General features: G+C 40.5%; 1 protein-coding gene across 1 annotated transcript in view; it reads right to left on the reverse strand.

Annotated features, from left to right (window-relative positions):
* AGBL1 (AGBL carboxypeptidase 1) overlaps nt 1–22,945 on the reverse strand; it is a 247,124-nt gene that overhangs the window by 168,212 nt on the left and 55,967 nt on the right. Inside the window, exons 16-17 of the mRNA XM_053954983.1 lie at nt 21,997–22,141; nt 18,291–18,444 (exon numbers count right to left, since the gene is read on the reverse strand). Of these exons, the coding sequence (XP_053810958.1) occupies nt 18,291–18,444; nt 21,997–22,141 (299 nt within the window). The remainder of the gene's footprint in view (nt 1–18,290; nt 18,445–21,996; nt 22,142–22,945) is intronic.

Raw genomic sequence — 22,945 nt, forward strand, 5'->3', positions numbered from 1 at the left:
AAATTGGTAAGCAAATTGTCAAGGCTGTTTTGAGGAAGTTTCCAAAATCCCAAGCTCTTAAAGCAGCACCATCATTATTTATCAGGACCTTCAGTATGACTGAAGGCAAAGGAAACCCACACGAATTAATTCCAGTTCAAATCAAAGCATACCTCTTGGGGAAGGCTGGGGAACAACTGAACCTTATTTTCAGGACTTACACCCATGGAAAGACTACTGTAACCCTTTGCAAATTGCCTCAGATTACAAGGAACATCCCCATCCCAAGTGTGTGCACCTGCATTAGTCTAGCAGAAATTTCCAACCACTGCATCCTCCAGTCCTGGATACACCCACTCAGCATTCACTGGCATATCCAGTGTCACTCTGCACCCCCTCTGAGCTGCTCAAACACCATCAGACTTCAAAACTGAAACCATGCAGATTATTAAGCTGTTGTCAAGCAAGTTACCTTCATTTACCTCCTTCCAGGGCTAGCAGAGGAATTCCTCTGTCTGGGTGCACCTCCTACATCTGTGCTCACTGCTGCCATCCTTCTCTGCTCCCCTCAGCCACATTCTCAGGGCATGAAACCAAGATAGGGGACAGCTGGCTAGGACAAAGTACTGCAAAGAAGGATCAGGGGATTACAGCAGATGAGATAGTAATGCAAAGCAGTTGCAAAAATGGCAGCTCTCCTGGGACCCACACCAGGCAACGTCACAGCTGAGGCAACAAACACTCTGTTACTTTTCTCTGCTCAACACAGTGAGCAAAACCAAATAGCTGCAGTGCTGTATCCACTGCTGCCCACCAGAGGTTAAAAAAAACTGATAAAAATTGAAGAGATCATTGAAAACCATGAAATGTTTAGAAGTGTTAGGCTGAAAAATTGGAGAAAATGGGTTTCAGTCACGGAAAGAAAAGGTGAACAGAGAGGTAGGAGAAATAATCTTTAAATTGCAAAAGGCTGCTATAAAAAGATTGCGATCACCTGTCCTCATTGTCCACTGGGACTAGGCTGCATAAAAAGAAACACAAGCTACTATCAGCTAAGCCAACCTGTGGTGACCTGCCTGCCCTCACTGCTGTGCCTGAATATTGGCCCTCCCTCCTGATGGGCCCTTGTTCATAAAGTCCTGTGCCAAGAATCTCCACTACAGTACCCAAAACAGTGCCAGCAGAGGCCTATAGCCACATAAGTCATAACAGCTCCTTTAGAAACTTGTCCATTCCACTTATTCCTGTGGAACTAGCTCTCTGTTCTGAGGGCTGATGGAATTACTACTCCAGTCCACAAGGCAGTTCTGCCACCTCCTGTGTTCTCTTTGATGCAAGGTGTCTGCTTACTACTTAATGTTAGCCATGTTAAGCCATGTTAACCATTAGCCACTAATTAGTGGCTAATCAGAAATTTCAGAAATATTTCATCATCATATTTTGACATCATTAAGGCTTCTTCCCACACACAGAACAGAATTATTTATGGAAAATTCTGTCTTACCTGCTCATTTAGTGACAGGCTTGCCACTTCAAAATTGGAGTAATATAATTTCTGGGATTTCTCTCATTAGTAATGATTTTCCGAACCCTCTCTATTACCCTTAAAATTACCATTTCTCAGCTTCTGCTTATGTATGCCTTGAAAGGCATGAGCAGCAGCCACTAAGATGAGGTCTAACACATGATCTAGGTGGCTGATGTAGGGAGCTCCAGATTATCTGTCAGAAGGCAGGCAAGGATCTATCACCCCCTCCTTCTATAACACACACATTATGGCTTTAATTTGTTATGTGGCAGCAGGCAATTTCAGATACTCAAGTATTTTGTACTGCCATGGCCAGGCCATCAATCCACGTGTTTTTCAGTCAGCATGGGAGAAATGTAGGCTGTCTTGCAGAGATGAAAGGTTTCTGAGACCTGGCAAGTAGTAAAAAGCAGTATTTTCAAGTTAGGCATATATGTGACTTTCACCTTCTGGGGTTTTGCACAAAGACAAAAAAGCTGAACTGAGAGAAGAACTAGAACATCGCCTTAAACTGTCCCATGCCTAAAAGAAGGTGAAAGCAGGAGATGAGTGCACAGAGACCTGAAGGACAGCTGCTGTAACAGGCAGAGTGCAGAGATCCATAGAGCTATAAAATCCATGGGCTCTTTTCCGAGAGAAGGATTTCATCTGAAATGAAATCAGGCAGGAGGAGCAGACTGAAAAAGCTTCCATTGTCATAAAAATATCTCCCTGGGTAATCCACAGTGATGGAAAAAGGAAACCCTGATAATTTATGTGACAGTTTAATGGGATTTTGGTGACATAGGATACTTTAGAAAGAATTTGCCCAAATAGGAAAGACAGGACTTTAATAAGGCTTCAGCTCCAAACCAGCAATATTTTCACCCCTTGCTTTTACATTTCATTCTACATACCCACTGCTCACTCACAGCTCATCTTTCTCATTTGCAAGGCGCATTTCAACACTCTAAGAGCAGCAACTGCACTTTCTGGTTAGATCCCCTGCCAGAGAGGCTTCTGAGTATCCGATCCCTAAAGGGGTCAAGCTGCCTTTGCACCTACAGGGCAGAGCATCACTGAGCTGTGAACTCTGAGGCATGAGCTGCCCTCTGGCCATGTCCCCTGCTCTGTGGATGGCACTAATAGCTTCTGTGTGGAATTTAAGGGCAGCAGATGGACAGTCTGGAGCAGGAGCTGCTGGCAGAGGGGACGCCCCCAGAACACACTCCAGGAATAAATGGCTTTCACACACAGTGAGTAATGCCTCAGTCCCCACCTCCTGCCTGTGGGGGACACAGCCTTTACCCCCAGCACAACACCCCATGCCCTTCACTGCCATCGCTCCCAGAGCAGGCTCAGTGCAAGAGGAATTGCTCAGAGTGCCAAACCCGGGTGAATCCGAGGTTAATGGCATGAAACTCCACAAAGGAACATTTAGACTGAATATCAGAGAGTTACACTAAAAAGTCTCCCCTGTGGAGAGGTGGAAGTTAACATTAAAACCACATTGCCCAGAGCACAAGAAGTCATTTTGTACACAACAATCCTGCAGTGGCTGGGGACAGAAATAACCCAACAGGAATTAGTTTTCTTTGCTAACTTCAACGGATCCAGTTAAGAAGCCCAAATTTTGCTAATTTCTCCTTCTGGGAAATCCAGACATGAAAAGAATGGTAAAAAATTGGGTGAAGATCTCAATATTTTGTCCACTCTGGGATGAACTTAGAACCTCCAATGAGGCCTGTGAGCCCTAAAATGGGCACAAGAAATGGAGCATCTGCTAGATTTTCTTTCATTCCTGGGAATAACAGTCAAGTTTAACAGTTTAACACAAGTTTAAATTGTGTAGTACTTCAAGCTGTTCTGCTCTACAGAAGACAAACGCTATAGTTTATTCTAAAAAAGCTCTTTATGTAGTACATATTTAAAACCTACCTATTACCACCTACAGCATAAAGTACTGTTTATTCTTAAATATGTGTTGTGCTTTGAAGTGGCACAGATCCATCTCTCCCTGACTTGAAGTCTTCCTCAGGGAATGGCTTGAAACTTGTAAAATATATTAAAAGAAAGTACAATCAGAGCCTCTCATTGTCAAAGTGATGAAATATCAATTTTTGTTAAGATAAAAAGCATTACAGATTGCCTCTGATGGTAAAAATTACATTTTTGGTCTTCACTTGATTTGATATTTATCACTCATTGCTCCAGACTCAGTCAAGCTAGGAAGGTTTCTTAAAAATAATATTATTCTGTATTTCTCCTGGAGTAAGCAAACTATGAGAATTTTAAATTGTGTGTTCTCTTACATATAAAAAACTCAGAGGAAAGAGGAAATAAACAGAAAGTCTACAAAAAAACTTTCTACCACTTCACTATGTCAACAGCTCCACAGTAAAGGACCTTCTGCGGGCTGACCTCATTTGTGGCACCACTAAATTGATTTTTGCATCACTGCTGTCTAAGTCTATCCTAAATTTTGGAACTACACTGTCCAGAGCTGATCCCAAAGGAAATCCTTGCTTTCCACAAACAAGAGATCAATGAGGTTAAACTCTCTCCAAATTTTGAATAATGAATCTTGTCTTCATGGCAAGGTCTTAGATGAACTCCCCAAATACCTGAGCAAAAGAACACAAATAAGGGGTCAACATAAAAGGTCTTTCAATCAGATCATCAAGAGAGCAAAACAGATGCTGGCCCAATGATCTTGCATCATGACAGAAGCAGCATCATGTTCCATCTCCTAGACTGCAGGACTTGTTGTGTGACAGACCATGAGTAGAATATAAGTTTTCCAGGAGAAACAGCAGAGATGAGCCCTGAAGTTCCCAACCAAGTTCATACTGTATTTTCTTTCAAGCAGTTCTATTATTGAGATATCCTAAAGATGAAGAAGGAATCAGGCTCATATAGCAGAATCTGAGCCCCAGAGTACTTGACAAAACTAGGTGGAACAAAATTTGCCACGGCATGAAGTAAATAACATGCAGAAATTTCAAACAGTCTGTGTAAAGACACACTAAGCAGTCCCAGACTCAGGTCAGTAAGTTCTTCCCTTCAGATGCCAGCAAAATGATGTCTAATGGATGATGTCTTCCTGCATCAATCACTGCAGGGAGCGGAGCGTCAAGTTAGGCAGAGTCGTCTGTTGGAGGAAATAAGATGGTAGGAAGGCTAGGGTGAGGAAAAATGTTCTTTTTATCCCCACAAGCTGCTACAAAGCATAGAAAAAGGTTCTCATGAAGAGAGGAAACAGGCTGCAGAGCAGTCCTGGCAGCCCCAGAAGAAACAAGAAGTGGAACATGTGATGTCCTTCCTCAGCACTCCATGCATCACTGCAAAATTGGGAGCTTTCACACAGGAAAGCTTCTAGTTCTTCCTAATATCCTAAGTAATATTAAATTTATATAAAAGCCATCTCCAGAAGGTTCTTTCAGGCAAATAATTTAACAGCACAATTGATAGTTCCTAATCCGTTTGAATTTTTGAGGTGTAGTCCAGACTGACTTCATAAAGCTGATAACTGTGATGTTTCCTCAATCCCAGTGCCTTCCTGCACTTTCACCCCAGCACTTCCACAGCAGAACTTTGAACTTTTCCAACTGACCCTGCCCCAGAATCCTTCCACTTATAGCACATTCACTTGATACAGCCTGTACAATCCACAGCATGAGCTCCTCTCTCAACGTGCCATAAGAAACACTCATATCAAAACCATTCTATTCCAGAGCATTCACAGCCACTTCATCTCCTGCTCTGTAAACTCTGAGTGCTTTTAAAAGAAACACTTATTTATATAGAAGAAAATCCCTGTAAATCATGGTCATGACAGGCTAACGGCTAGCATTGCAAAGATGATTTATCTTCTTGCTGTATTTAACAAAACTTCTTATGTTAATACCTTGTTTTCAAAAAATGAAGAGACTTCTAACTGATGTTTTCTAACTGCAAGAATATTCAGCTAATGAAAAATGCCTTACATCAAAAAATAACCTTCCCCTGCCACCTAACACTCCCATCAACTCTCAAAACCAAAGGATCTCCCTGAATTATTTCTTTCCTCTGTATTACTTAGGGTGCTTCCCTCATGGATGAAGAAAGCAACCATTCAGTCTCACTGCCTGTTTATAATCCAAATTCATTTTAGGGTTTGCATGCATTACCTGCATGTTTTAATTTGATATATTTTATTTTATTTCTGCCTATTACATTTAATTTAATGGGGAACACTACCTTTTTGTGCAAACAGCAATTTTATCAGGTCTGAGCCTAATTTCACATTACATTTTGATAGGCTGGAAAACAAGGTCATGGTGTCTGCCTGGCAAGCGATGCCCCAGCTGGTGGGAGAGACTTTTGATAAGCTAGAAGGAGGATCCTGGGAATATTGTGATTTAAAGAGTATGATCTAGGACATGAAATTAAGGAGCAAGCAATCAGTGATGAGCAGAAGTGCTGTTTCAAGTCTATTGACAGGCATTCTCCATAGTTGGCAGCACAGAGACTGTAAGCACCTCACTACATGTTTCTTGCTCATTCAATAGTTGGTAATGGCTAAAAATGGGGAGAATAGGAATAGTGGGGACACCACAGCCCTTGACATGCCCAGAGCCCTTCATCTGTCTCTTGCTTGCTCGTTCAGCCTCTGGCCAGTAGCTCTTTTTGAAGCACAATTCCCACGAGTTGAGTTGTGCCTCATGGTGACCCTCTAGCTGTTGTTTTTGTGCCCTTTCAAAAACGCTTGACAGAACTGTCACAGAAGGAGCTTAGCATCTGGAAGCTGTGGCAGACACGATATGACCTGATTCATAAAACACAGCTAAACAGCTTGGGCTGCCAGAGGCCAGGATTTACAGGACTGAGCTTAAAAACGGCCTTCAACGCCTGCTCTGCTAAATGCACTTCCCTACTGCACACAATAACAATTCCCAAGTTGTGAAGCTGACCAGCAACACTGCAAAGAAACAAAGCAGATAAGACACTAGAGACACTAATCTTGTTACAGCCTGCACTGCCCACTGCTACTCAGGACAGGAAAGGAATGACCTCAGTCTGGCTGCACCTTTTGCACGTGCCTACAGGGGTAGGAAGGACTTAAAGAAAAAAAAATAAAAAAGATTTTTTTTCAGAATATTTTTCAGAAATTCCCCAGCACAGCAAGCACAAAGGAAAAAAAAAAAAAAAAAGCCAGAGATAGTTTCTGCTGCATTATCCACTACAGCCTCATTTTTACAATAAAAGCCTCTCTGCATTTTTATTTCCAACAGGCACAGCCTGATTAGCAAGGAATTTAAGGACTTTCTGCCCTCCCATCCATCTACCTATTTTCTTCATCTCTACTTCAATCACTAGTTACAGCCCTCTGTTAGGTGCTCACCATGGGACCTAAACATCCTCTGGGAGACCTGTCAAAGTCACTCTGATGCCAGTGATAATAAATTCCATCTCACTCATCTTCTCTTGAAGCACTTCATAGACTGAAGATTACATGTTTCAAGTGTTTTCCAAGTTATGAAGGTAAGGATTTACAGAAAAATCAAGTAAGTTGCCCAAGGATAAAATACAGATCAGTTGGAGCTGGAAGCTCAACAGCTGTTTCCCAAGCTCCAGTCAAAGAATTGTGTGCCATCCACATTCACCCTTGAAGTGATTTGCTACATAATCCATTACTTCAAATAACTTCCTCCTCCTTTCATTAGCTATGAAAAAGAATTGAATTGTGCACTTAGACATAATCAGTAGAGCCCTCTCTCAGTCATGTTATTTATCCTATATCAAGATCAGCTGTTATTTTCATTCTGGAACTCACCCATCCTTCCCAAAATTATCAAGCACACACACATTTGCAGAGTGCTATGGTTTATCTATCACTATCATGTCATGTTTTCAGACTAGGGGAAAAAGTAAAAGATTATATGAAAGAGGTAAGGGAAGAATGCAGAAATAAAATAGGGTGTTGTAGTAGGTCTCTCTGGTTCTTAAAAAATAAAATAAAAAAAAGAAAGTCCCCAAGTTGTCCACAAGTCCTTCCTTATCTGTGGACATATCTCCCACCCATTCTGACTTCTTCATTTACTCGTTACCTCTGCCCACATCATGTTTTAATAAAAATTTCAAGATATTTAATTTAACCTCATTATTGCAAAGCACCCAGGCTGAGCTAGAAATATTTTCAAAAGAGTTTGTTAAATAAATTCTATGGGAAAAAAAAAAAAGAGTAAAAACTTATAAAAATAATTGCCAAGTGGCAAGGAAAATTACTTTATTCCCCCCCCCCCAACGCTAAGAAGTACAACAATTACAATTGATAGAGCAAATTAAATTCTAAGCGCATTGGTAATTTGATAGATATAATTTTCCAAGTGTTACAGCCACATAATAAGTGCCCTGAAATGATAGAGAAGTTCAAGTTTAGCTGTCTGGGAGCACTGGTGCACTTTGCAGTATCTACCATCTCACTTGTCAGCTCGTTGATCTTATCAGCACATTTGCAGTCTGAGCAGAGCAGCTGTCCCCCACTTGGTTTTTTTTTCTATTCCTGCATTAGAAACAGGTGGGCAAGCTCAGAGAGCTAACAAGTTTCCTTTTGATGTAGAGATGGACAAATCCTCTCATTAACAGAATGGCCTTTTAAAAATCATTATGGGATATTTTTAGTCCCATTTCATTTCAGTATTTCTGTATAATTGCAGCCCATTAATCACAAATGCTTGTTTCTAGAATCTGTCAGTTATAGGCAACAAGTAGTAGCAGCCTGTGGCATCTGCAAACTACTACTTTCAACATATTGCTGGCTTATTTTCCTGGGATAAGATTGGCTGCATCAGTCACACAGGAATGGATCTCATTCTCCAGTTACAGAAATTAAACTCAGTTAAACAGGTCAGGCAGAAATCTGCATAGACCCTCCCAGCAAAATCAACTTACAGGTGAGAATTAGGCGTTCAGAATTCCAGATACAAAACGAGGAGAAACACAAATGTATACCATGTATTGCAAATATGCCTCCTCACTCAGTAATGCTCTTGGATAGATTAATATTAAAATCAGCACATAGAAATAGAATTTGATTAAGATCAGCACATAGAAATAGTGTTTGCTACATTTCACAAGAGTGTAGAGCCCCTCGCATGGATGTGGGCAGAGTAGCTGAACAAACTATCTGCTTGCAGCTCTGGCAAACATGCACTAAAGCTGTTCCATACAATCCAAACAACTCCAGGCATTCGTAACCCATGACTAGCTAGGCCAGCCTTTATCAGACAAAAACGCATAGCTTGGAACATTAAATCCAGAAATTAGATTGTTGTTTTCCAGAAAGTTTTCAAAGCCTTGAGGTATCAGCTGAATGACTTTTCTATTTTCAAGTCAGACGCAGTAGACAGTCTCTCCAAACCAGTCAGTCGAGATTTAAAAGCACCAAGAAAATTCCCAGTTTAGAAGGATAAAGGTGAAAGCAACGTGAAAGTTATAACACCACCCACACTGTTTCCCAACAGTCTGTTAGTTCTGGGGGCTGAGGAATAGTTTGCCTGTGCAAGCTGAAGCCTATTGTTAGAGTGAGAAATTCAAGAGTCACAGGAGCAAGAAAAATCTACCTCAGAGTAGCAGAGTTCCCTGTTAGCAGGACATACTCTGGGTCCTGTCACAGCCTAGCAGTTCTTTAACACAAACTGTGAAAGACTTGACAAACTGTCCCTCATCTGAGTTCCCAAACTAAGAGCAATGGTTTACTAGAAGAGTGGCAGACCCCGCTTTTTGCCAACTCTGCCCAATCTTGACATCCAAAATAGTTTGTTCCCACAAGATTGTCAAGCTCAGAAAGCAATGTGTATCTTCCTCAATCTGTGTATCAGCACAGCTTTTCTGGAACAGAAAAGGAAAAAATACTGAAGCAGAAACAAAAATTGCTCTCTGAGATGGCAGGAGTGGTTGTGTGGGTCTGACAGCAGCTGGTACACGTGCTACACTCCTGGGATTTCCAGCCACAGATTACTCTTCCACAAGGCCAACCTGCAGCTGTCCTGCTCCCAAATCTCTGATCACAGCTTGCCTAGCAGTTATCAATGAGGAGGTACAACCAAACAGAAAGGAGAACAACTGGTCACATTTCTACTGTTACAAAATGACAATTTCTTACTTTACATAAGGCTTGAACCTGAGGAACTTCTTACTAACCTTTTAATTCAAGAAGCAAGAGTGATCCACAGACTGTCCCACCATTCACACCTTTAGCACTACTGACCAGAAACACCTGTTTTAACACAGGTGTCCAAACCCAACTGCCTTCAAGACAACCCACTTTTTACATCAGCAGATGCTCTAGACCTTCTGACTTGTGATAAACAGCCACTCTGTAATATGACACACGACCAACTGGGCAATATTGTGATCAGATGAAGGAACCCCTTCCTGACCTTGGCTTTTACCTTGAGGCACAAGCATTAACTCTTCACACCTTGGTAAGGACATTGCTCCTATCAATATTCAATCTCCAGTGACAGTCTGACCCTAAAATTATTTCCTCCCTCTCACAGCCCATCTCTGCCACATTGAGGAGAGATTTACCTCACTTCAAAAGCTTCTCTGGCTGACTTACACAGTACCACAGTGACCTTTTAGCACATGCCCGAGAGGACTAGAATTTATGGCCAGGCATGAGAAATGTGCCATTCACAGAAACATGCTGATTTGGGTTTTTTTTTTTTTTTTTGGCCACACCATAATTTGAAGCTGATAATAGAAACCCAGTAGCAGTTTAATGCTTGTTCACCATTTGAGGGAGTAAGAGTTGCCTGGGGGCTCTGCTGGGCTATATTTCAATACCTTTATTGGCCATTGGAAACACAACACCTGCAGGCTTCTCACAGACTGTTTCCACCTAAAGGAGAGAAGATTTTTTTTCTCCCTTCTGTTAAGGCAAGAATCTGGGCAGCCTAGCACTCCTGTAGAAGCTTGCAGGTCCACTGCAATGAGAAATGGTCTTGGGGTTTTGGAAGACAGGCATATTCCAAGCAGCTGCCTGTACATTTCCAAAGCAATATAAGAAATACATACAACCAAACCATTTTCAGTTTCATTGATAATTTTCAATGTCTTGTAGCAAAAATACAAGTAGTACCACACTCCTGTGAGAAGACCCTTCTGAGGCACTTGACAAACCAATCAAGAAATAAAATAATTATGACTAAGATATGCTAATTTAGATTTTCAAGATGTTTAATCCATTAGTGTATCAGAAAAGGCTGTTATGCTCTGGAAATCTGGAGCATTGCCAGCCTTAAGCTCTACTGAATCGTAGAATATCTTGGGTTGGAAGGGACCCACAAGGATCATCATCCAACTCCTGATGTTCTAGCCCAAGTCCATACCAAGAAGATATTGATAACTTATGTTCCAGAAGATAACTTATGTTCCAGCCTTTAATCAGATATTTTCTTCCCTAGAAAGGACATGGAAATGTTATAAATCTTCTGGGGCAGAAATAAGACTGTTCTAAATCAAAGAAGGAAAGGCAGCTGAACAAGTGCTGGAAAAAGTGCTACAGAATTTTCTGCTCTATCCCCTAAGCAGAGGACAGCTTAGAAAAAATATCCAAATTTCAGAAGGAATTTTATTTTTTAAAAAATGCAGAACATGGCAGCTGAATGAAGAACACTACAAATAATCTTGTTTAAGGTGCTTATTCTGCCATCGTGATGCATTAGGCAGAGGGTGGGACAGAATGAGACATTACCCTAATATTTATTTACTCTCTTTGCTAAAAACACTGTGATTGTCTATGCTTCAAAGCCCAGTTTTAGCATCCTTGTTCAGTGTTTTCTGTCCATTCCTTGCTGCCTTGACTACTGGAATTCAATAAATTAATATGTATTTTGCCAAGCTCACAGAAGGCTGAACACAGTGTCAAAGCTGTGCTGGCAGAGTCAGGTCCACCAAACACTGGGATTCCAAGAGCATTTGATACATCATGAAAAATACTGGTCTCAGCCTGCAGACAACCATGTGTCTGTCTCACAAATTTCATATTCCATTCAACCAGCTTCCATCTTTATGGCAGCAGGCTGGATACTCAAAGAGGAGCATAGTTTTGCAGAAATTTCTCTGCTCTTTTTGCAAGGAGCTGCCAATGCTGTTGTGACTGAGATATCAGAAAGAAAAAGTAGAAGAGATATTTAAATTTGAAAGACAATCTTGAAAAAATTTCAGCACAGACCATCAGTGTTGCATAACTGGACAGCTTTGCTTTGGCTTCAGAAGCTTGAGAAACCGTCTATTCAAGTGGAAAAAAAACATTCTCAATTCTGTAATTATTTAGCACTGTAGAATACATGACAATTTTATTCAGCCTTTCTTCACTGCTGCATTAAAACAGGATAACAGTTTTCACAACAGCTGACTCTGCCTGTCACCAAAAACAAAGTGTTTGGTACAAAGTGAGAGAGAAATCAGCACCTCTGCCTGGAAGCCCTGCAAATTAGGAGAAAATCTTCAAATCAAAAAAATACAAAGACACAAACCTCATTATTGCAGATGCAAGGATAAAGAAAAAATGTTTTTCTCCAGTATTCTATAATCATCTCAATAAATTTCTATACACAGTAAAATCTGTTCACTTTTAACTATAATCACAAATAAAGAGAAGACATAGAGAACTGATGAAAGGAAAAAGCAGAACAGGTCTGTAAATGGAATACTTGAAGGAAATGGTGGACACTTACTGCATAAGATTGCAATTTGGTCCACATTAAGTAACTAGAAAGCTACAAAAACAGTCTGTCAGAGATATCATCTGTTCCCATTCAGTGGAAATGCCATCTAATGGGGGACCACCCAAGGAGCAGGGGCTTTCTTCAGTTCTTGGTTTCTCTCCTGAGATTATCATCAATAGCAGCAACGATTCTTTCTTCTTGTATTAACTTAGCACTGTGGAGCTGTCATCATAAAAGCCTATCAGACCTTCCCACAACAACCAGTCAGCACCCAGACAGTTCTGGGGAGGTGGATTGGTCCCCATTTGGCAGACACGTGTGACCTGAGGGTCCACGAGCAAGTGGCTGTGCTGTTTGCACGTGTGCTGGAGGGAGGATCACTGGCAGTAACAGTGAAGAGCAGATGTGTTGCTGGTGTGAGCTGCTTCCAGCCAGCACAATGCCAGGTTAGCACTCCAGATGAATTGCTAGAAGCAGCCCTTCTGCCTGCTGAAAAGATCATTACCAATCAGAGCAGGTCATTCTACCTCCTTATTTCAACACTATTAGATGAGAGCTTCCTTTAAGGAGTGCAGCTTCCTTTGGGGCAGACTGACTCCAATAAGGTTTTGAACTAATTTGATCCCTGTTTCACTAGGAGATGTGTCATCTCCAGGTTTGAAAAAGTTATTCAAGAGGGCTTGAGACTTTCATAATTAACATGCAACACTGGCTGCCACACGGGGAGCAGGCACAGTTATAATAACTCTGAGTCAATAATTCATAAACTATAATGCATTATTAATCAATTATTGAGGCCTGAATTACATTTAATGAGATTAAGCTGATTGGAGCACTAAGCTGTTTGAGTCATATTGATTTAATCAATGTGCTTAATTAAACTGTGTACATTTTCCACATGATCATTATTTCCCAGTATCCTGCGTAAGTGGCCCCTGCAATTCACATCCTCTGCTGTTCTTTGCTTAGGGATTGCTCTTTGCTGCAATTTATATTTAAAGGTAAAGGGCTTGTTTCTTCCTAAGAAAAGATCAAAACTGCAAAACAACCATTTAAATAGCTTATACAAGCAAATTGAGAAATGTTAGAATAGTTTTCCCAGCAACTGTGTCTTTTTTTATTCTGTAGGCTTAAGATGAGACCAGGTAAAGACACCTCACCTCATTAGTCTCACTTTATCCCCCATTCCAGCTCCAGGAGCATCTGCACATTCAATGGTATGAGCATCCTACCATATCTATCCCAAAAACATTACTCAATCCTTCTTCAGGAACACGCCTAGACAAAAAATGTGCTTCAAATCCCTGAGAGACTACATTTAAAATAAGCAGGTGTCATTATCTTTTTTTGACAGTATTCATAATGGTTTCCTCAGCCATGCATAAAGAGGACATATGATGACAGAAGAGCAACTCAAAGTGACAGATATTACAGATGCAAATGCATTTTCTACTGCCATTTTTGTTTAATTTCCCTCTTTTCTGCTGCTAATTATCTGGGACAATTTGGGTTAACTTTAAACCATAAAATTCATATCTATAATGCTACCCACAGCTAAAAGAATACTCATTAGGTGTGTTGACTCTCAAATACATATAACACACTGAATAATCACTATTATTAATGGAGATGACAACAGTACAACCAGCCATGTGGAGAGTTGTGCAATTCCTTTGGGACTGCTTGAGTTATTACTCTGTGTTAGCACTAACCAGAATGGCACCAACACTACATCATCACATCTCAGAGGTGTCCTGCCCCTTCCCTTCTCTGACTAAAGGTGAGAGCAAATCCACCCCAGCTAAGGGTACAGCCAGGAAACACCTCCTGAAAAAAGCTCACATGGTAGTGTAGAGTGTACCCTGTTCTTTTCTGACCATTTTGCTTTTGGTGGTTTAAATTCCACCATTCTGTTAACATTAGCAATATATCAGTGTCCTTTATTTCTTAACGAGAAGACAATTTTATCATTGCCTGTGCATCAGTGTTTAGATATTTTCCTTACACTTCTTTGAAGAGTTAATCTGTCCATTTGCTCTGTCACTTACAACAGTATCCTACTGCTTGCAGGGTCTATTCAGCTGTCTGCCAGGGAGTTTAGTAGAGTTACACACTGCACACATGCATAAATAATACTGTGAATTAAGAGTTTGCAAACTATTACTGAGTACACATACATGCTGCTAACACTGCCTTCACTGGGCTCTGTGTGTGTGGCAAACAAGAAAATCAGAGCTCTGCAGACACCTATTAATTCATCAAGCAAAGAGCTGGCACCAAGATTTGGAAGCTTTATCATTGTCCTTGTTTCTGCATTCATTTGCGAGTGCTCTGAAAGATGTTGAGAATTGCTCTCCCTTCAAAAGTCCCTTTAACTCTCATCAGACAGACCTAACACAGCCAGAAACAAAGTCACTCACACACAGTCAGAATGATTTTACCTTTATCACAAGACCATGGAGGATATTGCACTTAGAACGGGTATTAAAGACATCTGTACTAGCTGGATGCTGACTCTTATTCATCTGATGCCAGGAAGGGCAAGTTTAAACAGCAACCAAAAAAAAAAAAAAAAAAAACAACAAGATAGTCCCTCTCAGTCTCTATTTGTTCAAGTCTATGCAGCTGCAAAGCCCAGCAGGGACCACTGACCAGCCCAGGTACCTACAGACATGGATCAAGTTTGAGTGGAGGTTGTGCTGATTGTAACTGAGTGGTTTCATGAATGAGAGTAAAAGCACAGGAAGCCAAAGAGTTCCCACCTCACTTCTTTCTGTCTTCATATCAATTTCAAAACTGAACATTTAATAAAAATTATTCAGTACACCATCATCATATAAAGGGCAGATATAAAGAGTGGAAGGAGAAAGGAGCCTAAAGTGAATATCAAAGCCTCACACAAACAAGGCATAATGAAGGAAAGAAGTAACCCATTTTTCTTCCCTTCAGCATGGCTTGTGCTTCCTATTAACAAGGTACACGTTAATAAATTTAACTCAGACAAATTTAACCATCCTAGGACCACATTAATCAAAAGCTTGACAGAAGCAATCTGAAAGAGTTGAGGAAGGGAAGTAAAGCACAGCTGACACAGAGGATGCCATGCCCTCACTCTCTCTGAGCACTTCCAATACAAAATAACAAAATAGACTATTTCAGTATGATCAGGAGCTACAAAGACCTGGTGAGATTTGTGCTACAGGCAATGCTGAAAAGAAACTCTCAAGGTAAGTTTGATAGGAAATCAACGTTACTGTAGCTCATGAAAACTGTGCATCAGCCTGAACCAGAAGGAAGAACAAGGACTGTTCATTTTTATCCATTATCCATGTGCCAAGTTCCCCAGTGCTGGAGTTCCACGTTCCTTCTCAAGCTGAAATACCCATGGAGACTGTACAAAGCCATGGGATTTATTGCAGGGAAATCCTCCACCCTTTGGTCTCTTCATATTTAGCTTGAAGTTGTTGCTCTTGAGTTATGTTTTTAGCATGGAAAACATTGACAAACAGGTCCTTCCATCAGCCAAAACACTTCACAGAAGGATGGGTATGTCATACAAAATGAGGAAACTGAGAAGTAACTGCTGATCAAAGCAACACAAAACAGCACAAATTAGACTAAGTGCATCCCCAAAAGCCATAATTATCCGAGCTACTCAAACAAAATAAGCACATACATGATTATTCAGATTTGCCTACAGGCATCCCCACAGCATAAAACATGGTGTGCTGCCTTGCTGTTCTTCCACTTGATAAAACAATAAACATTTTCATCACTTAAGAGTATTGGTGTTTAGTTTTACAGTCTTGAAAACTTGAGTAAAACTGTGTTGCCTTGATAATGTCTTTCCCCAAAAAAACTTCTGTTTCAGTTGGACAACTGGGGTTTCTACATGTTCTGTTTTGATTGAGTTCCATGGGCTCATGGATTGGAAGTCTGCAATCTTATTGTAGTGCAAGGCTTCAGAGGAAGGGTTTAGTGGCACAGGATTTCATGGCATTTCAAGGAGAACTACAAGCTCCCACTGGCTTCATGTACTACCACAAGGCAGGAGATATTTATTTCTATTGAAAATAAGGGGATTTAAGCCACATAATTGGGATTTGAACCTAGGTGCAGTATATTAAACAGTCTGAAGCATTGGAAAAAGTATCTGTCCAAATTATTCATAGATGCCTTATGAATCTTTCAGCAAACCTGGGCTGAATAAGCAAGCCAAGCCTTGTCTGTGAAGACAGGTTAACAACCTTTAAAAACCTGCCAGGCTCTCTTCTAACCCTGCAAGAGGGAATCCAACATACTCTGAGAATACAGTGCTCCAGAAAATGGCCATGCCTCCCAACATGGTCACATTTATAGCTCAATACTTTCTTGAATTTTTTTTTTCTTTCCTATCACAAAACACTCCTTTCAGAAAGTCCTTTCAAAACCAAAAGAGCAGAAGTCCAATGTTTAGGATAGTGACTCCTCATGAGACTGACTCACTCCAAGCCCCTGCTTAGATAAACCCAAATCTTAGCTCAGTTTTTGCTTTGTATCACCATTGGAAAGGGCGTCTCACTTGGGCAGAAAATCTTGTTCATGCCTCTTCCAGATGGCTCCAATCCTCAAATAAAATATTCCAATTTACCTTCAAGTTGCCCCCTTGAGACCTTCTGCCATGAGGCATCAGCAAATAACATCTGACCAGGGGATCACCTGCCATGTGCCAAAGGCTGTTTTAGATAACCACCCCCCCCTCCCCAGCTCCCACCCACTGGTTTTCTGTGTCATCATTATAATGGAAGAAAAATACTTAAGGGCAGGAATTCTCTCTTCAAGCCAGGCATGGACAGCCATAATTAAATCTGTGCATGCACATTATAAATTCCCCATGTAGCCTGTACTTGGCTATTTTGCGTTAGTATTTCAACCAAAAAAAGCATGTTCATGATATAAATTTGCTAATCCAGGGTAAAAGCTGAATTTGTAATCAAGTGATTACAGTAAAAAGGTAGGAGCTGTGGATGATTACACTGTAATGTCAGCATAGCTGCAGTCAATCTGCTCTAAATTTGAACAAAAAAAGATAGGAATAACTTTCACCAACTCTCATATTTCAAGTGCCTTTTAATTTAGAAGTTTGCAACAAGAACTGTGGTTCATGTCACAGAATCCCTTTGGATTCTTCTAGCCTAGTACCTAAGTAAGGTAATGAAAAGTATTCATTTAACATCTAAAAAGATCTTAAGACAATTTAAATATCCACAAGCCTCAAAGGTCTCAACCTGTGTTATGTTTGAAGAGGAAAAAAAAAAAAGAAAAAATCACTGTACACCTTGTTTCTGATTTCAGAAAAAAAAGTAACCTACATATAAGCAGTTAATGATTTAGGCTCTAAAATCAAAGCTAACCCAATGTGATGCTAATCAGAATCTTATCACTTGCTGTTGAGTTACAGAAACATGCATTCTTAATCTTGTTCATCAAGGCCACTGAAGGTCTCAATCTTTGGCTCTCACAATGAAAAATAACCAGCTCTTGATATAAAATGGCAATTATAATATTTACTATTAAACAGTGCGTAATCAGTATGGTCTCAGAACGCAAAGATATATTGTGTCCAGATAGATCTACTGGGCACACTGCAGGAGCTGGAATTTCACCAGAAGACTTCAATTGCTGGTCCAGCTCAGAATGAGTTATCTTTTTGTTTGGCTTTTTTTTTTTTTTTTCCCAAATCTAAGACTTCAAAATACATAAAAATTTTAGTAGAAAACATAAAATATAAAAAAATCTTGTTGAATTAGTTATTTCACAGTTTTTTTTTTTTGCTCTAGGAGATATTTTATTTTGAACTTTTCAAATGTTTTACATCATTGAAGGGAAATTAGAAATACAAAATGGTACCAGTTCTCCTCCTTCTTCCATGCAAACCTGTAATTTTTAAAGAGGATCATAATTGGCTAATCCTCATATTTATATGCCTTCTTCCAAAATGAGAAAGACAAGAAAATCAGCATGCTCACAAAAGAGGTTGTTATTGTCACTGCTGACATGAGCACAACTCACCAGCATCTTTTTTAAAGCTTCATTGGGCTACTTACAGAATTGCTCCAGGTCATCTCTGTTTTTAGACTCAGGCATGGCAGTGATTGTGAGCAGTGGGCAAGGATTTCCTCCTAGAGTCTGGCAGAGTGTCTGCTGCCTCCAGTAAACCTTCTTAGGGTTCCTATTTTGTTCCAGGATATCAAGATGGGACTGAAAAAGAAGCAAGGAAGCAGATTTATAAAGGAGTTCACAGTCTATAAAACCTGATTTTATTCCAGTAGCTGTATATTATTTTTGATACTAATTTCATATCTTGTTAACTTCCCAGATCCTCTCTTCTGCCAGTTAATATCAGCACCTTTTACATCCCACAAATATGCACAAGCCATTCACAATGCATCCTACTTCACTGAAGCTGCACAGAATATTTATTCTTATATCATGATCTCCTTGAGGATGTCCCTTTTTTATTGCAGAGGGGTCGGAGCAGATGACCTTTAAATGTCCCTTCCATCCCAAACTATTCTATGAATTTGCCTGAACCGTTCCTAGGTGCTTTTGTTAGCATAAAGAAATTTCTATGCATACATGAAATCCAAAAGAGAAGCATTTACTCTATATATTTTAATAAGGGTTTTGTAGAAACGTGAGAAAACTCACCACTTTTGAACATTTACAGAATTGATTGCCTAGCTGTCAAGCACATGCCAGTGAAACTCAGTGACAACTCCATATCAGAGGCAGCCAAAAAGTTTATATCGAAACAACATTTTGTACAGTCAGTAGTGGGAAATTTGAAGAGTGTCTTTCCAAGAAGTTAGTTAAAATGGGAGATTTTCTCCCCACCCCCCAAAGTTTATGACAGCTTTAAATAATTCTAAAGACCAACAGCTTCTTGAGAAATTTGAGGAAAAGAACTGGCAGCTTAGAAGAAAGACTTTTTGGAACAAATTCCGATCGCCTCATTAGACACGGAGACACTTGTCACCCACACAGCAGATGAAGTGTGGTTCTCTGTTTGCCTTGCAGCTGATGAGTGTGAGCAATGCCCCTGTGGGGTGGTGCAGAGTGCTGTGGAACACCAGTTGTCTCCCACTTGGTAAGAATAGGTGCAATGAGCACACTTGTGCTAACAAAAACACTTCAGTTCACCCAGTGACCCTCACAGGGTGATGCTCTGTCTCCATGAGTCAGGGTTAAATTTTAATCTACATTTATGGGACACCACATTCCTGTTTATCAAATCTTGGAGCTCACCATGTTTCAGACTGCTTTCCCAGCATTCAAATAGAGCCATGTAAACACAGAACTGAAATTTACAGTCAGCTATGTTATAAAACAATTAAAATACAGCTCTATAAAGTCAATTCAATTATTACATGCATTTAACAATCTCACATAGATACAGAGAACTCAATACCATCATTTACTTATGTTCCTGGTACCCAGTGAAACTTAATTGGGTATAGCTACCACAGAGATTTCAACTAGATATCAAAACAATTAATACTGTGATGTAAAAAATAGATAAATTACTGTTCATAAAAGAAATGTAATTACTAATGGACAAGAAGTAATGAACTGCAGAGTTCATCCAGTTCAAATAGGATTCTGCAATATTTCCTGCAAATATGCCTATAACCATTAAATATATATGACATTTAAAAACATTTTCAAATTATTAACTCCATATACAAGTTTATCTTCTTCCCCAAAGCACTATGTCTTTAATTGAACCCTTGGGTTCATAATCAGTTTTAATTTATTATTGATATGTAAAACCAACACATTTCACCAGTGGACAAATGCTTTAAAATGCCATCTACTGATGCACAAACCTGATTTAGTTTATTTACTGTGGAAATAAAAGTAAAATGGAGATGTGTATAGTGTATCACTTGATATTTTAAATTAGCCCAAGCAGAATTATTAGAAGTAATGATTTTGCTTTAGCTAGAGCTGGACATGACAATCTATCAGCCTTTTCCACCCATAATTTCCATTTACCAAACTTTATGGTCCTTATTGTGTCCGAGTTCATTTAAACTTTTCCTGGGGCAAAATTCCCTTTAACTTCCATTGAAGTTAAAGGCATTTTATTTAAAGAGACATTTAAATAGCATTTTATTTGAAGAGACAGTGAAATACTTAAAGACCTGGTACTGGAAGCCTAGAAATAACATCTTTTTCATCTCTATTCTATCAGGAGCAGGTGAGATATTCAGTCATTCCCAGAGCACACAGACTCTCCAAGTCTCTCTTGTTTTGTGCCAGCAAAAGATAGAAATCAATAACAGTAAAATAATGATGCGGCACTGCATTTATGTGAAATCTATGGTGGTGAATAATTCCAACCAATTCTTCAGTATTGCTTCTATTTTTTACCCTGCACACTGTAGATATTTGTGTCTTCAGGGCTAAAGGTCAGACCCCACCACTGGAGCACACACTCTCCCCCACAGAACTTTAGGAGTGACTGGTGAGGAACTGATGAAAAGTGAGCTGACAGACATGTTTTGGACTGAAGGCTGGGCTGGCCTTCTTCCAGATATTGGAAGCAGTTTCTTTGAATGTCTGTAATGGGATGCAAACCAGTTGACAAGAGGCTTTCTTGAGTGGGAATCAATCTAAGCCTAACTCTGCTGGTGTGCCAGGCAGCACAGCCAGTCCTGGGGGAGGACACTGTCCCCTGGAAAGCACAGCCTCCAGTTTGCTTTTGGCAAACTGATATCATTAGAAAAACACAGCGACCTCCACCAACCCACACCAGCATGTATTGGCCAAAACAGAATGTGCTGATAATGGAAACTGAGGTCAGAAGGGAGGGAAACTGATCTACTGGAACTGTGTGGTTTCATTTGCAGTAACATTATTCTCATCTTTAGCAACAAAGCAAAGCTACTCCCAGAACTATTCACTTCATTTCTTTCATCCTATCTCTTCTACATCAATTAGAGAGGAAGCACACTGGATGCATTTCCCAGAAAATTCCCTTACCATCCATCCCTTTCCACAGAAGAGGCTGTGGAAAACAAACCTGTGCCCAGTAAAAAAAAAAAAAAAAAAAAACTTGGTAGAACTCAATAACTAAATTTATGCTGTGGAGTTGTATTCTTTTAGTTTCTGTACTGACAGCACTGGTGGGAGTGTCACAAATTCCTACTGACACTCCAGAGTGGTAAAGTATCTCCAGAGCTGGTAAAGTATCAGATGAGGTCCAGCAGCCTGGTAATGCTGGGTGCAGCTCTGAAAGCTGGGCTGCTACCCTGTGTCAGGAGGAGGATCAGGCAGCACACCTGAGCTGTCATTAGCTTTAGCCCCCTTCTTCCCAGCCCTTCAGGAGGAGGATCCTGCCTCCTCAAGTGAGTGGAGACACCTTTGGTCTGTATTATGACTGCTATAAGCACTAATGGTTTGTGCTCAGCTTATCCCACAGAGAAACTTCTTTTCTTCTACAGCATTCTGGGCTTTACAGCTGGCAGGAGCTGCAGCTGTAAACAAGGCAATGACACCATCATGATCACAGAATGGTTTCAGTGGGAAGAGACCTTAAGGATCATCTCATTCCAACCCCCTGCCATGGACAGGGACACATTCCCCCAGACCAGGGTGCTCAAAGCCCCATCCAACCTGACTCTGAGCGCTCCCAGGGATGAGGAGGTGTGACATCAATCCTCTGTGTCATCTCAAACCCTACACATATCCAAGCAGCTCCAACCTGTCAAGGCCATTATCTTATCTAGGTGAACATGTCAGCATTACCATCATTGTGGAGTAGGTGTAGGGGTAGTGGTAGGCCAGGTAGCAGACATCATCTTTGTGAGGGAACTTGATGCTGAAGGTGAGGGTGTAGTAAAATCTTCCCCTCACGCCTCCTCCTGCAGCTGCACTGCAGCGGTAGTGGTTTCTGGAAGAAGAGAAAGAGGAGGAAAGTAATTGCTTTTCACTTCTAGATGTGCATTTGAAGCAGCCATGGGAAAAATAAGCATTCAGAGGAGCATCCACACAACAGGACACAAAGCCCAGCAGGGATTTAGGAGGCAGAACTGCACGTGGCAGTGCAGGGCACTGCCAGTCACGTGCTGCTGAGGGATGGGAGCACTCTCCTAGGAAAATAAAATCCATTAATGCTTCGTTTTGTTAAGATGCAAATAAAGAAGCAGTCAGCTAATAGTAGCTCACATAGCAGAGTCCAGACATATTTAAACTATGCATTCAGCTAAAATTGCTGTATTTCTTCAGATATTCACATTATCTTGCTCAGAGAGGCAGGTTCCTATTCACAGCCCTGAACAATGCCATAAGAAAATACTCTGCAAAAAGCCTGGAGATTCAGAAAATATGAATACCCTACCAAACCAACTATTCAGTTCCACCACAGGAAGAAAAGTGATATTTCAGGAATAAAAATAAATAATAAATAGGACATACATAAAAATATTTCAGATACCATCAAAGGCACTTTGCTGAGAAGAAAGGAGAGTGGGTTTGGGTAGAGACTGGGAGTGAAAGAGAAGTGACCTCATACAGATTTTCCAGTTGTGACCAATCCATAAATTCTTCTTTGTATCGCTCTTTTTTTGAAGACTTGACCCTCTCTCTCTCAGGGAACAGTGAGGACTAGCTGCTCCCTAAAAAACAGGGAGCTGAGCTTGACATGGAAGCCAGAAGAGCAGAGAACTCTTGAGGCAGGGTCATATCCCACAGCACC

Source organism: Vidua chalybeata, chromosome 13 (genome assembly GCF_026979565.1).
Source record: "Vidua chalybeata isolate OUT-0048 chromosome 13, bVidCha1 merged haplotype, whole genome shotgun sequence".
NCBI classification, from domain to species: domain Eukaryota; kingdom Metazoa; phylum Chordata; class Aves; order Passeriformes; family Viduidae; genus Vidua; species Vidua chalybeata.